The following is a 15,138-nucleotide window of genomic DNA, read 5'->3' as shown; positions in this document are numbered from 1 at the left end:
TACAATTTCTGTAATCTCCAGTTTCTCCATTCTGTTAGACTGGAGTTTATTAATTTATTAATAATCTCCAATTTCTTCAATCTGTTAGACTGGAGTACAGTAGACACTGGACAGGGGCTGCAGAAGATCATGAATGGATGTCTGGATGTTTCGGGCAGTATGTCAGTCAATTACTTCTCCACTCATCTTATGTTTATAGCAAACTTTGTAGGAAAATGTTGTAGACATGGCCAACCAAAATTTCTGGTTTTCTGTTTCTCATGAGAAGGGTACTCAATCAGTTCCAGTTACCTCATTTTTAAAGATATACTAAAGAATAAAGCTAGGGGCACTTTACCCAGTGAGCCATATCCCCAGCTGTTTTTTTCTTTTTATTCTGAAACAGGGTCTTATAAAATTGCTGAGAATGGCCTCAAACTTGGGGTCCTCCTGCCTTAGCCTCGTGAATCATTGGGATTACAGGCATGCACCAATACACCTGGCTTACATGCACATTCTGGTGTCAGTTTAAAACTAGTGAGAAACCACTTCGAGAAAATTGACTCAACTGCACCCATTTAATTCTTTATTACATATGAAACCAAGTCTCTGAATTAAAAGAATAATGTTATTTAAGAGGATAAAACATTGTTTCAGGAAAACGACAATATCTGAAAATCATTGCATGCTGAGTAATCATCTCTTTTGATTGTTATATTGTTTTGATTTATTTAATGAAATTTTGTGTTGTGGTCCTATTTTCAGTCTATTGAAGATAGTCATAACAATTGACTCTCAGTGCTGATTTATGCCACATCACATCATACCACCTACTGTCACATCTGACTTTAGAGGAGTAGGGGAAGTAATGAAAGAAGCATTTAATATTAACTAGGGCGTAGGAGAAAATAATGAGTCCACAATAATAATGTATGATACATAATTTCTTAGCCTTATTTTGTGATAGAAAAGAGCATGTTATAGAAAGAACATGGCAACCTACTATACAGACAAGAACATTCTAAGAAGGATGGGGATAATGCTGTTCTAAAGTATAATCCCACAAATAGTTTATTAAATGTGCCTCTGCATTTGCAGACCACACATGTTCAACCCATTCGCTGGGCCATTGGAAAGTAAGTGAATGAGATGAATAAGCAACTATTTCACTCTCTAATGAAATGCAGGATGTCTGGAGTAAATAACAACATCTGTTTAAAATAATGGAGCAACACCACACAAGGTGGCACTGAGCTGGGCTGTGGGCCATACTGACACCTGGTCTGGAGCCAAGTGGCTGCAGCTTCCTATCAAATTACTAATGGAATCAGATTGAGTCTACAGGAGTTAAATTAGTCAAAGATTCCATGGCTGACGTATGCTCAAGTGATACAAACAATGCTTATTCATTAACGTATTAGTGAATTTTCCTCTTGGGATAGGTAGCAGCTTGTTCTGTCAAGTGCAAAGATTTGTGTGCACCTTTTCCAGAAGTCAGCCTGACCTAAAATGCCACCACACACAATCAGAGCCATGCCTAACTCACATGCTGATGTCTCATAAATCTGGTCCTTATGCCACAGAAACACCCACATACAGAGACTTCCATATATAACGACTTCACCTTAATTAAAAAAATACCTCTAGGCCACAGAACGGTATTTTCAGGAGCCCTTGGGAAACTGTATTATCTTGGAGTCCACAATGATAATGTTTGACACACAGTTTATTAACCTTATTTTGTGACACATGATGAACTATGAATCTCTAAGAGTTATAGAATTGGAAATTTTCCAGCTACCAGGAGGAGACATAGCTCAGAAGACATTCAGATTCCCAAAAGGTCCTTCAGGTACACAATAGGGACAGTATAACCCACAAGGTTGAATGTATGTAGCTGTAAGGAATTCTGACTTCTGACAAAACATCTCCTCCCTGCCATTATTTACTTAAGTATTCTATTCTTAAGCATTCAAATTAAGACTTCATAAGCATTTGGGCATCAAAATTTTAAAGCACATGCATTCCATGATTATATTTCCATGATTTTAGGGTTACTAATTAAGGTTTTAGGGCTAAACACAGCAGATAACGATGAGCTCTAGTCAGAAATTTTAATGCATTTCCCATAAGGCAAACTAAGAGGTTAAGAGTCCAATTCAAAAAAATAAAATAAAATAAAAACCAACTTTTATTATAGGCTGTGGAAATAATAACTCTCTTTCTGGAACACCCATGCATGCCTAATCTACCTGGATGGCCACTGGCCAAGCTTCCATATGCTCTCTGGTCATATGAGCATCTGTAAAGATTCTTTTATTGAAACTACAGGCATTAGTTAAAGGAAGAGGCCATGTAGAATAACTACATATATTCACAAAGGTAGAGATAATAAAATGATTACGTATAATGCAGAAATAAAATTTACCTAGATTGAACATTTAAACTAAGAGAATTAAAGAGATGACGCAGTTTGAGGAGTGGAGAGATAAGCTTTAGAGCTCTTAGTACCAGACATCTTTCACCTTTTCCTGTTTTTCAGTAAGAACTGTCATTTGGTTTCCCACAAGATATTTGAAGGATTAGAGGCCACTGGAAAAAACAGCAGACTGGAATATAAACCCCAATCTTCTGATTCAAAAAGCCCCCATTATTTTCCACAAATCTTCTATAACTATGATTAAATATACTTTTTATGAATTTATAGTAGAGAGTTATATGAGAGTTGTAGATGTCTTGCTTTTTAAATATTCCATATTTGAAACTGTACATTGCAAGTGTATGTTACTTAGCAAAACTCTAATAAGATATGATAAATCACACAAAACTACACAAGCACATTAGTCTATTGCCAGATGATCCTAGCCTAAAACTGTTTTCGTTTTCATTTTTAATGAAGATTAGTTTAAAATACAAAAAAGATTGCCCAAAACTTAAAAGATTGTTTGAATCTCTCAAAATTAAGATATGATAAACCCAGGAATATAGATCAGATCCTTGTTCTTATTCATTCAGAACTTTATTTCTTTTATAGTAGGAAGAATTTTTTTCAGCCATCTTTTGATTAAGTACTTTTGATCTTACTGAAAAATTATCGTGTATTTATCATTTTATGACTGAATACATAAACACACACATTACATTCAGGATTACTGTATCTATTTCCTGTCACTGCTGCAGTCAATTACCACAAATTTAATGACTTAGAATGGCACAGATATAGTCTCCTACTATCTTGGAGGTCAGTAGTCTAAAATGGGTAGAAAGGCCTTTCTTTCTAGAAATCTTAGGTGACAATTAGTTTCCTCCAAGTTTTCAGCCTTTAGAGAGGTCTGCCTTTCTTAGTTCATACCCCTTGCTCCAGCTTCAAGATCTGTAACGTAGCATTTTCTCTATTCTCTGATGTCCCACCTCCTTCTTATAAGGACCCTGTATCCAGACGACCTCCCCATTTGAGATCCTTAACTTCATCACATCTACAAAGTCCCATTTGCCATGAAAGGTTCTGGGAATTAGAACAGGGATGTCTTTGAGGAGTCATTATTCTGCCTTCTACAGAACATAAAGACTAAATGTTTTTATCCTCCCAGTTCATGTCATTTTTTTTTTTCAGAGAAAGTTAACACAAACTCTTATCAGTCTGATTACAAATTCTTATTCCTGACTTTCTTTAATTCTTAACTCTGGGGAACACAAGCTATAGCCCCCATGGAACAAATCTGACCTACAGTCTGTTTTAAGATAATCTTTATTGGTACACAAGAGAATACATTATTTATATATTTTCCGTGGTTGTTTTCACACTAAAACATCAATATTAAGTTGTTGCAACACATATTGTATAGTCTACAAATGATGTTACATTTTTCTACATGACCCTCTAAATAAGAATCTTTCTGAAAAGGAAGCATTAGCAACATTTTCATTTGTTAAGACTGAATTTCATATTCATAAATCTATGCAAAAGGCTAATAATCCTGATAAACATAGATGTTAAAGATTCTCAATAAAATACTAGTAATATAATTCAACAAATTAAAAAGATCATTGACCATGATCAAATAGAATTCATCCCCCAATAATGCAGGGATACTGCAACATATGCATATAATAGTTGTCATACATCACATTAACATAATAAAGGACAAAACCCAGATGATTATTTCAATAGAAAAATAGAAAGCATTTAACAAAATTTCAAAGTTTTCATAATGAAACTCTCAACAAAATATTACAGAAGAAATCTATGTCAACAAATAAAAGTCATATATGATAAACCCATACTCAGCATAATACTCAGGAGAAAAAAATGAGAAACTTTTCCTGTAAGATCTGAGATAAGAAACAGATGCCACTTTTGCCACCTCTTCTCACTAAAATACTGGAGGTCCTAGCCAGAGTGATAAAATATGAGAAAGAAATAAAAGGCATACATATCACAAAGAAAGAAGTGAAACTGTCCCTGTTTGCAGATGATGTGGTCTTATATTAAAACAAAACAAAAATAAACAAACTAAAGACTCAAACTGTTAGGCTAATTAATTCTCTGGAATTTCAGGGTACAAAAATCAATATATAAATATCAAGAGCATTTCTATATATACTAACAGGAAACTATCTTATTTACAATAGCTACAAATACAACAGTTGGGAATAAATTTAACCAAGAAAGTGAAAGATGTCTATACTGAAAATTATAAAACACTGCTGAAAGAAATTGAAGAAGATATCAATAAATGAAAAGATATCCCATGTTCATGGAATGAAAGTTAATATTGTTAAAATATCCATGTTAGCCAAAGCAATCTACAAATTCAAAAAATTCTCTCTATCAAATACCAATAACATTCTTCACACAAATTAGAGAAAACAATTCTAAAAATTGTATGGAATCAGAAGAGACCCCAAATACCCAAAGCAATTTGAGTAAGAACAACAAAGTTGGAGACATTGCACTACTTGGCTTCAACACACACTCCAAAGATGTAGCATTCAGAATAGCATGGTATTGGCACAAAAACAGACACATGGATCAATGGAACAGAATTGGGAGCTGAGAAATAAATCCATTAATTTACAGCAAACTGAGTTTTGATGCAGGTGCTGCAAACACAAAATGGGGAAAGTATGATCTCGTCAATAAATGTTGGGGAAACCAGATGTCCACATGCAGGGGGATGAAAGTGGACCCTTCTCTCATGCCAAATACTAAAATCAACTCAAAATAAAAATGAATTAAAGACAAATGTAAGTCCTACAACTGTGAAACTGATAGATCAAAACAAGGGGGAAACTCCGTGGCAGATAATCTTTACTCTGAAATTAAACCAGTGTTCACCAATCATACAAAGAACATTTTGCTAAAACATTTCATTTCTTGGCTTGACTGTATTTGTGACCATACATAGAGCTAAGACTTGTAGGGAGGTAATTTGGGTTAAGTTAATTTAAAGGAGTAGAGCTTTAATCCTATAAAACTGATGTCTTCAAAAGAAAAGTAAGAAAAACTGAAATCCTTTCCTTACACATGCATAAAGAGAAAAGGGGAACAGGAAAAAAGAAGCACCCCCCAAACACCAACCCTATAGGCAATTTCTGATCTCCAGAACTGTGAGAAAATAAATTTCTGTCACTCTGTCTACTGTAGCCCAAATTGACCAACACGGATGGAACCTATAACAGTGAATTAAATGAGAATACTAGAAAGATTAATAAGAACAAGGTAAAAAAGACAGAGTGCTTTTAAAAAGTTCAGAGAGATTCAAGATAGCTGAAGAAACAGTCACTGAGCTTGAAGAAACATCAGTTGGAATTACTGAAACTTAAAACTTTAGGTGACAAAAATTAAGACAACATGCAAGTGTTGTTGGAAGATATCAAACATTTACTTTGAATCTGGAAGAAGAGACACAGTGGTGCAGAAGAATGCTGTAAAACTTTTGAATTTCAAGAATGCAGAAATTGTAGAGAACTTTGAGAAGGTGACTTTTAGAAAATTACTAAACAGACACATATCTAAACAAACCCACCATAAACAGACACATTATATTCAAACTTCTAATAAAAATTAAAAATTGAAGGTATCCATAGACAAAATTATTCTTTATACAGAATAAAGATTAAATTTACAAATTATTGGAAACTTTGAAAGCCTGAAAATCCCATTGGAGTAAGGTGTTTGAAGTGCAAAAAGAAAAATAAAATAGTCATCCTAGAATTCTACACTCAATGAAATATCTTCCAAAAGTGATACTGTATACATTCTCTATACAACATAAGAGGAACTTCTTCAGAATACTCTGACAAAATTATGATCTACATAAATTCATGCGATCAGGAAAATCCATTTTCCAAACTGAATTAGCTGGCTGCGTTGCTGAATAGATGCAGCCTCCACATTTCAGCCCATAAGGTTCAGAGAATTGTCCTCTCAATCAGGACCTTGGACAGGACTAGAAAGCAATGGAGTTCCTACAGGGCTATCATCTCAGCATTTAGCTGAGAGGAATGGAGTTCCCTCCATTTGCTGTATTTGTGAGTGATTTTTCAGACAGAGACACTAGTTCATTTCAGTCACAAATACAGCAAATGGATGGATGGAAATCCATACTAGGGATATGAATGTTTTGTTGCTGTCTCTGATTTTATCATAATACCACATTTGAATAAAGCCTCTTTTTTTGGCTAATAAAATAACATGAAATGAAATAAATTCACTGAATGGAAAGATCCAAACAGGAAAATTACAAATTAACCTTATGGCTCAAATGGTTCAGAGAACTACCTTGGATTGGTAGCCTCTTTCCTAAAATATTTTTTGTTCATTACTATAGCGCTTCCTACAGTATGTCCTAATCCTTGCTAGCTAGCATTTTCCTTGGCTTCCATAAATAACATATTGTAGGAAATAGTTTAATTTTCTATATTTCCATTATTTTATTTCTTTAAAGTGTATAATTTATAGATTCTGTAATCTATAATGAAATATTTACTATCAGACAACCAATTTAAAAAATGTAAAAGGGAAGACAAATTTTGTGTTCATATTTAAATGACTCACATAGAATAACATGTGAGAAAAATATAGGAATATCAGTATCTTATTAGATGACAATAGATTATACAAAAATGATACTTTACACACCATAAAATAATATCCATTCTATTGTAAGAAGACATACATTTTTTTTGTATAGGAAGCATACAGAATTGACATAACTAGTAGAATATATTAAGTTGTATAACTTGTGTTTAAGTAAATGATTATTCTGTTTTTTTAATGAATTTCCTTTTCTTTCTTTCTTTCTTTCTGGTTTTTTGTTTTTTTTTTTTTTGCTTCCTTCATTTATTCTCCCCTTTGGAAACATCATTACCAGTAACATTAGGTAATAAAGTTTGTTGTTTGTAGTTACTTTGATAATGCCCTCTAAAGTATAAAGTAAAAGAATCCTTAGAGGAGAACAACATAGCTGTCACCTTGATCTAGGAAATCAAGAATTAGTTAGTGTAAGTAAGCATAAGAAGAAAAATCTTTCCCAGCTATCTACTGATTCAATTCAATTGAATAAACAACCCCCCCCCCCCACCACCATGTGCTAGCTGCAAAAGACATGTGTCTACAGCTCAATAGAAAGAAAATGGGCTAACTTACCAATTTAATCCGGTGGCCGGGGGTGGAGCTGATTTCCCATGTGCACTCCTTCCTGCTTGGATACTTGTCTGGCCAGTTGGGACTGGTGATGAGGCCACTTGGGCTGTGGATCTTCTGTTCACACTCAGCTGTGCCAATAACGATAATATCAGTCAGTGTGGAATCTAGCTCAGGATTGGGGCAGAAAACAAGCAGCCTATTTGCCCACTGCTCTGTTGAAAAATCTTTCTGAATACTAGCTAATCATCACTCTGGTCTCTGTTATCATATTCATCTGCTTTGGCAAATAAGTTGCTGAGCATAATTATGCAATGTTTGTTGTCTGACTCACTGGAAATTAAGTGTTTGCCACAAATCAGATAAATGCCTAAAATAAAAGGAACTCCTATTTTAAACTGCTGGATCCATAAACTCAGACTTTAATAGAGCAACATATATTGACAATCAAGAATATCAACACTGGGTTTTGCAAAATATGTAATGCATTGCTACAAACAAAAATCAATGAACTATGCCATTTTAAAATCTTTTTTTAATTTCCCCATTAACAGAACATCACTTTCATCTAATTAATATCATTAAAGCATTTTAGAAATTATATATTTATATTTTCTCTCTCCCTTAGTGAAGTATACACTTAAGAACCTAAGTCACAGTTTTAGTTGCCAAAATAAATTAACCTCAATTTCATTAAAGCAAAATGAAGCACTAGGGATAAAAAAAATATATAGCTCCTTAGCCTTGGAGACAGCTTTTAAACTAACTAGAAAGAATATCTCATTCCATTAGCATAAAATTTCTTATGTTTCTATCAGTTCAGACGAGACCATTCCATACTTAGTATCAAGTTTCAAAGTTTTTGATGTCATCAAGCTGTGTTCACTGTATGTAATTTGTGAAGCTATACCCTAGAGATCCTGGTTTAGGCTGAAATTATTTGTTACATATTGTGTATCCCATTGTAAACTATAAATGATTTTCTAAAATTTTCCAAGGAATCTATTTGGGGAAATTAATTTACTATATAAACAATATACCAGCATACTGCAGGGCCACACAACAAGGGTCCATGCTCAATACAAATTCATGCAATTGATGTTATCACTGCTGCCATTATTGCATTCCTTAATCTACACCTTCATCTTAACCGCAATAGTTCTCTGTAGGAAGATTTGGATTTGCAATGTGGAGGAATATCAAGAAGATACAGGTGACATTCAGCTTCTGGCAAACAAATGAGGATTACGTAGCAAGACAAGAGCAGGCCCTGGTTCCATCCCAACTCTGGGGGTGGGAAATAAAAATAACAAGAAAGAAAGAAAAATTCTGGATCCCATTATGGAAAGGGTTTCTTAAATTCCATCATCTCTGTTTTTGCCTTGCCACATGAAATATGGAGTCTACCTGATTTATAATAGCCTGCAACAAAGCAAACAGGCTTACTGCTAAACTATATAAGGTGCATATGCTATAGCAAAGGTAAAAGAAAATTCAACCTTTTTCCTGGCAATAAAAATTAATTTTATTAAAGGGTACTTGGACATCATTCTATCTAAATGGAAGTTTTCTATAAAATTACTTCTGGAAATATTAGCTACTTAAAATATTAGGAAGATATTTGTTATCTCTGAGACATGGGTCACATGCACATTCTGCAAAAGCTGCTTCGTGTTTTTCTCTGAATTACCTTCCATTTCTGAAGGGGAAAAAAAATTCTGGGCCTGTTGCCCAGACTGTTGATTTAATAGCATATACTACCAAGTTACAAATATGCTCATACAGGAAAGCAGAGAGAAAAAAAAATTCCTGGTTGCATATGATCCTGTACAATGCCATTTTCTTCAAAAAAGAACAAAAAAGAAAGAAAGAAAGAAAGAAAACTTGCCAACTTACAATTCTAAGGTATATACAAGAAGTCCATTATCTAACTGGGATTTTAGTCAGGTCCTTCCAATGTACATACACAGAATGATGAGTGGTTATAAAAAAAACTTACTTAATAATTCTCTTTTTGAAATAGGCATAAATCCAATTTAAGTAGAAAATTCCAGAGTAGACTCTCAAAGGAAGAAATAAGACCTGAATAATTATCTCCTGTTTCCATATAACTCACAGTAGCTGAGGGGAATAAAATTATTGTTTTTAAAAATCTTGGAATTTTTTAAGACTTTGGAAACAAAATCTGGCAGGCTAGTATTGTGCTACTGGTGTGCTTGCTTTTTATTTTCTGGCCAAACCCTGACTTAAAACTTTAAATGGCATATACCATTTTCAAATGTCTTTCCCTTGGTAGACATTTGAGCTTGATATGTCTGATATTTAAGGCACATCACTCATGAAGCTCATGTATGAGAAATTTGGGGGAGGGCTATAACACCAAATTTAAAACATTTTTCAGAAGTTCAGTTTATATACGAATAGTGTTGTAAGGTCTATTCTATAAAGACCTGAGGATAACAAGTTGATTTTTGGCTACCAGATGGCTTCATAGCAACTTATGTATCTCATATACAAGTTACTCTAATGGTGCCCACATGTGACATGTAAAATCTTTTGGTAATATAATGAGGTTTCCAGTTATATTATATTATATGGGATCTATAAACATTTCACAATTTTTTTTAATTTTTATTTTTGACCTCTGATTATTCAACTCATTGATATGATTAACTCTCCTTAGAAGCAGAATGTTTTTCAAATCACATAAAATTTGAGATGTTGTCAAGAAAAGGACATTTCTTTCCATACCTTCCTTGCAGTCATGTTTATTCTCATGCAGCACAAATCCATTACGGCACTGACACATGTAGCTTCCCACCGTGTTGATGCATTCCTGCTGACACCCACCATTATCCTTAGAACATTCATCTTTGTCTAGCAAGGAAATAAACCCCATAGTTTAGTAAGTAGCTTTTAAAAAAAATACTCTTAAAGGACAGTCACTTATTAAGGTGAGCAATGGCCAAGGGTAAACTAAGTCACAACTCCCCCTGTGATCAACATGAAAAAAAATAGAAATTTAAGGTGTCTTAGTTTTACCCTTTTCTTGTTTAGCTAGGAGCCTTGTACCATGGAATGAGTTTCTGAGAATACTTGTGCTAGGATAACAACTTACAATATTCTTTCACTTCTATACTGGAGTAAAACTTTTGAATAGGGAAAAAAACAGTTAACAGATCCTTTCCCAATTTATCCACACAGTGACTGTGAATTTTTTAGAAATGAATTTAAAATCACTAGTAGCTTTAATGAAGGCAAGAAACAGCATTTATGTAGTGGTCAAATCCTTCATTATATTAACCATGGTGTACAGACAGAGGCTAAACAAGTTTCCAAGATTTGTATGTAATTGCTTTAAAAAAAATCACTCAGTATAACTACTGTAGTTGATTTTTTTTTTCATTAACTTTGCAGATATGCTTGGCATTAATGAATCTGGACATTTCAAAACATTCCAAGACAGAAAAGACATCGTTAGACCATCTTAAAAATGAAAGTTAATTTATATTTTAAACAAATCTACTCTGGCAGACTAGTTTATTAATAAGTCATCCTCTAAAAAAGCTTTTAGTGTGCTAGAAGTAAAGGTTAAAATAGGAAATATGAGCTCTAGGAAATAGTCAATATATTCACTACAGGGAGAAAGCCAAACTAGATTAACAGGCAGTCGATTCAGTGACAGGCATCAGCTGTCACACTACGTTACTCAGCTGTCATCCCATGGCTGGCATGTCCCTTTAAGCCAAACTGGCAGGTTGCTCCTGACACACATATAGGGTGGCATATCACTCAGACGTTCATCACTCCCACACACAGAGAACAAAAAGGACACAGTACAGTCATGTTAGAGGTGAGATGAATTCAAATTTTTCACTGTCAGCTGATTTTGCTGGTGAGAAATAGTGAGTTCACATGACAAACAGTTTGCTATTTTGGCTTTTATATATTTTTTGTTTATTTTTATTAAATAATCTGCTAGCAATTTTGAAAGATGCATCTACTTTTTCCACTTTTAAAGATTGACTGCCATGACAAGCACACACAGGTTCCAGGATACATTCATACATTGGCAGAATATTTCAAATACATACAGGTATTCTCCAGTCTTTAAAGAATATGTAAGAATCAGTAAATTTGTGATTTATGTTTTCTCTGCCTATCCTTGCCATTTTCATGATTCTTTTAATGCTTATTATGGGAACTAAGCAAAAAAAAATTAAATAAAGATAGTTCATCTCTAAAAGAGTAACAAACACCAAACTGCATAAGAAAGCAGAAATTAATAGAGAATTAACATCATAAAGTTAATTTTAGATCAATTTATCATATCTTAAACCCCATTACCTTAACTGTGTCAACACTGAAGATTATTGGTTATGAATTATGAAAGATAAAAACAGAACGGATGGATGGTAAATTATATTTATTATTGCTAACTTGTCACTTGCTTGCATTTCCTAATTCACATAGTTCAGCAGTAAATTTTTTAAATATATTATTTTATCATAAGAAGCTTTAGAAAAAGCCTTCCTCATGAGTGAATATAGATAAAAATCTTCTTCATTAAATGAAAAAGGACTATTTAAAAATTTTTTTCTGGTAGTACAATTACTCTGAAATAGAAACACACTTCTTATGAAAATGTTTATATAATGATTTGTTGTATTTAAAATAAGACACAATAGAATGAACTTCAGAATGGATTATGGTCAACTAGACTTTTGAGAATGGTATGAAAACCTAACCATTGTAAGCAAAGTAGCTTAGAGAACATGTGTTCCCTTTTGTAACTGACTGGTAAACAAATGGACTGCTCAAGGACCCACCCTGTGGGGGTGAAGTTGCCTGATTCCTCCTTTCATTGGTACCTGTGTGGATGGTCATGCATGGGAAGTACCAAAATGTTAAAAGAACACATGTATTATTACAGAGTGTTTAAATCCATACTCATGGTATAGTCAAAATAATTCCAACACATCAAACTTCATTCTAGTAGGAATATCATTTCACTAGCTAATCTTTCCAAGTGTGATTAGTTTCAAGACCTCATAGGACATAGCTGAGCTATAGTAGTGGTAACTGAAAGAATTCCAAGTAAAACCAATCATATTTTAATAGTTTTTTTTTCCAATCAATTATTCTTATTTCTATTGTGCTGAAAAAAATAACTTTTCAAATAATATTTGGAAGAAAGAGGAGGAGAAGAAGAAAAACGGGATAAATTGTAGAACTAGAAGATGAAGCATTATTATTATATTATTATTTATGTAGTCATTATTTTCTAAGTATCTGTTATTTTTTACTTTCCCAGTTTGTCTGTGTTTCCTGCCTCCCTCCGTTCCCACATCGCTTGTTTCTTATTTTAGTCAAGGTCCCATGAAAGTTAAAAGTCATCAATTAGGCTGCTAGAATATATTTATGGGTTAATCTATGCTTTAGCCAAGATGCAAAACTGGACTAATCAAAATTGTAACTAAAAGCAGCAGAGGGAAGTTATCATTTCCAGAAAGGTAGCATCTAAAACTGAGCTCCTTGTGTCAAATGGTCATATGAAAAGAGAAAATTTCATGAAATCATTGGAATACTTAAAATGAGCCAGATGTTTTACATCATGCAGACAAAAAAAAAGCCCATATTTTTTTAACTTAATAGTTTGTCTAGAAAATAGTGAATACATTGGAGTCGTTTGAAGATATTTTTAATAGAGATAATTAATTAACTATTCTAATTAAAGTAAATTCAGTTTTGGATTTTCTTCGTTTGTGAGAAACAACAATATCATAAAAGAAGAATTCCACCAATATGTTCTGTATTTCTTACTTATGAAAGGCCATCAAACTAGCAGGGTATGGAGGAGAAACGTTAACAACCATGATTGACTAATGTTGTCCCTTTTCCCCTCTCAGGACCTAACTTCACAGACTTTTCACAGAATGAAGAATTCAAGAAAAAGGGAAAGGGAGGAGGATGCAGAGTATTCAACATTTCTTAAAATGCCTGCATAATCAATTAAATAATTGAGAATTCAATCAATTATTCATTTGAAATTTTCTGGCATTTTCATAGAGTAGACACACAATGAAGAAAAATTAATAGTTTTTATTAGTAGGAGAAACAAATATTTTGTGAAGAGAAAAAAAAAACACATTTCTCTTCTGTAGATGGAAAGGAGCCCCAGTCTTGGGAATGGACATGTCTGTTTTCCATTCTGTGTTAGATGAAGAAAAGTTCTATTATTAGGAGAAGGGAGGTGGTATTTTCCCATCAGAGCCTGTAGCATACCTCTGAGACTATCAGAGGTCATCAGTCTATGAATAATACATACTGGTTGGAACTGAAGTGGCAACCTGTAACAAGTTCTTGCAAGATTCAAAAATAAAAATTTTCTCTTTGCAGAAAGCTTCCTTATCTGTAGGAAAAAGAAGTAAACATTCCATGCAACAGAACAGCAACATATAGGAAAGCAAATATTCTCAAACCAAATCCTCAGGACTGGAATTAAGAGATACATACAGTACTCATGCACACACACAAACACAGCACACACAACACAAAACTATTCAATAAATTATCACCTTTAGAGAGCGAAGATGATAAACTCTGAGAGCTACAACACTGACTATCGCTCTTTCCATAAATATGCAAATATTAAATCTTACTAATATTGAAAACTTGGAAGCAGGATTCAAAACTGTGTAGGAATATTGTAGCTACATTATTACTGATAATTAATCACACCAATATTTATACATTTGTTAGGGTGATATTAGATTGAATGTTATCTACAAATATCAACAACCATTCCATGAGAAAAATAGTATAAAAATGTTTATGAAGACATATCTGTGAGAGGAAGATGAATGTGTCAGACAAAATCACTTGAATTTATAATTAGAAATATTGAAATGAAAATTATTTTATCTTACTCTGCATTTTTACAGACCAAAATGAACTGGGAGAAGGCAAACTTCAGTTTCATTCTATTTTTGTCACTAAGCAAGTCACTAGGTCTATCAATAATAGTTAGATCACATTCCCATTAAATTATCCCTGAGGGAGATTGCTATTGAAAGTTTTCTTTTTCAAATTTGGTGTTCTGATTATCATAGAAGTCATTACTGAGTCTTTTCATTGTACAGGGTAGCCTAACAAAGGTGCACCCCATGCTCAATGCCCACTGCCTAAAGTTATTTCCAAATTGTGAATGTTATAATTTTTAAAAATCCTGTGAAGTTCTCCAAATGTTGCTGTTTTGCATGCATAAATTTCTACTAATACTTCTTTGGGCGTAACCTGTTCTAAGAAAAATAACTTTGTTCTGAGAGGTATATAGCTAACTTTGCCTTATCACTTAAACTAGACAAACTGTATTGTGTATACCTATTCAGGCTTATACCCCCGTGTTCAAAAACGATATCACATAAAATTGAGTTTTATTTTATCAGCATATAAAATAAATCATTATTATTAATCTGATAACAAATCTCCTTCAGCAATTCTTGGATTAG

The 15,138-nt window shown here is 33.4% G+C and overlaps 1 protein-coding gene across 1 annotated transcript in view; it reads right to left on the bottom strand.

The window, feature by feature from the left end:
- Positions 1 to 15,138, bottom strand: part of Tll1 (tolloid like 1) — a 192,820-nt gene that overhangs the window by 11,773 nt on the left and 165,909 nt on the right. The window contains exons 17-18 of the mRNA XM_005329263.5: positions 10,379 to 10,504; positions 7,631 to 7,758 (exon numbers count right to left, since the gene is read on the bottom strand). Of these exons, the coding sequence (XP_005329320.2) occupies positions 7,631 to 7,758; positions 10,379 to 10,504 (254 nt within the window). The remainder of the gene's footprint in view (positions 1 to 7,630; positions 7,759 to 10,378; positions 10,505 to 15,138) is intronic.

Source organism: Ictidomys tridecemlineatus, chromosome 14 (assembly GCF_052094955.1).
Source record: "Ictidomys tridecemlineatus isolate mIctTri1 chromosome 14, mIctTri1.hap1, whole genome shotgun sequence".
NCBI classification, from domain to species: Eukaryota; Metazoa; Chordata; class Mammalia; order Rodentia; family Sciuridae; genus Ictidomys; species Ictidomys tridecemlineatus.
The sequence above is the reverse complement of the archived record's forward strand: the minus strand, read 5'-3'. Positions and strand labels throughout refer to the sequence as shown.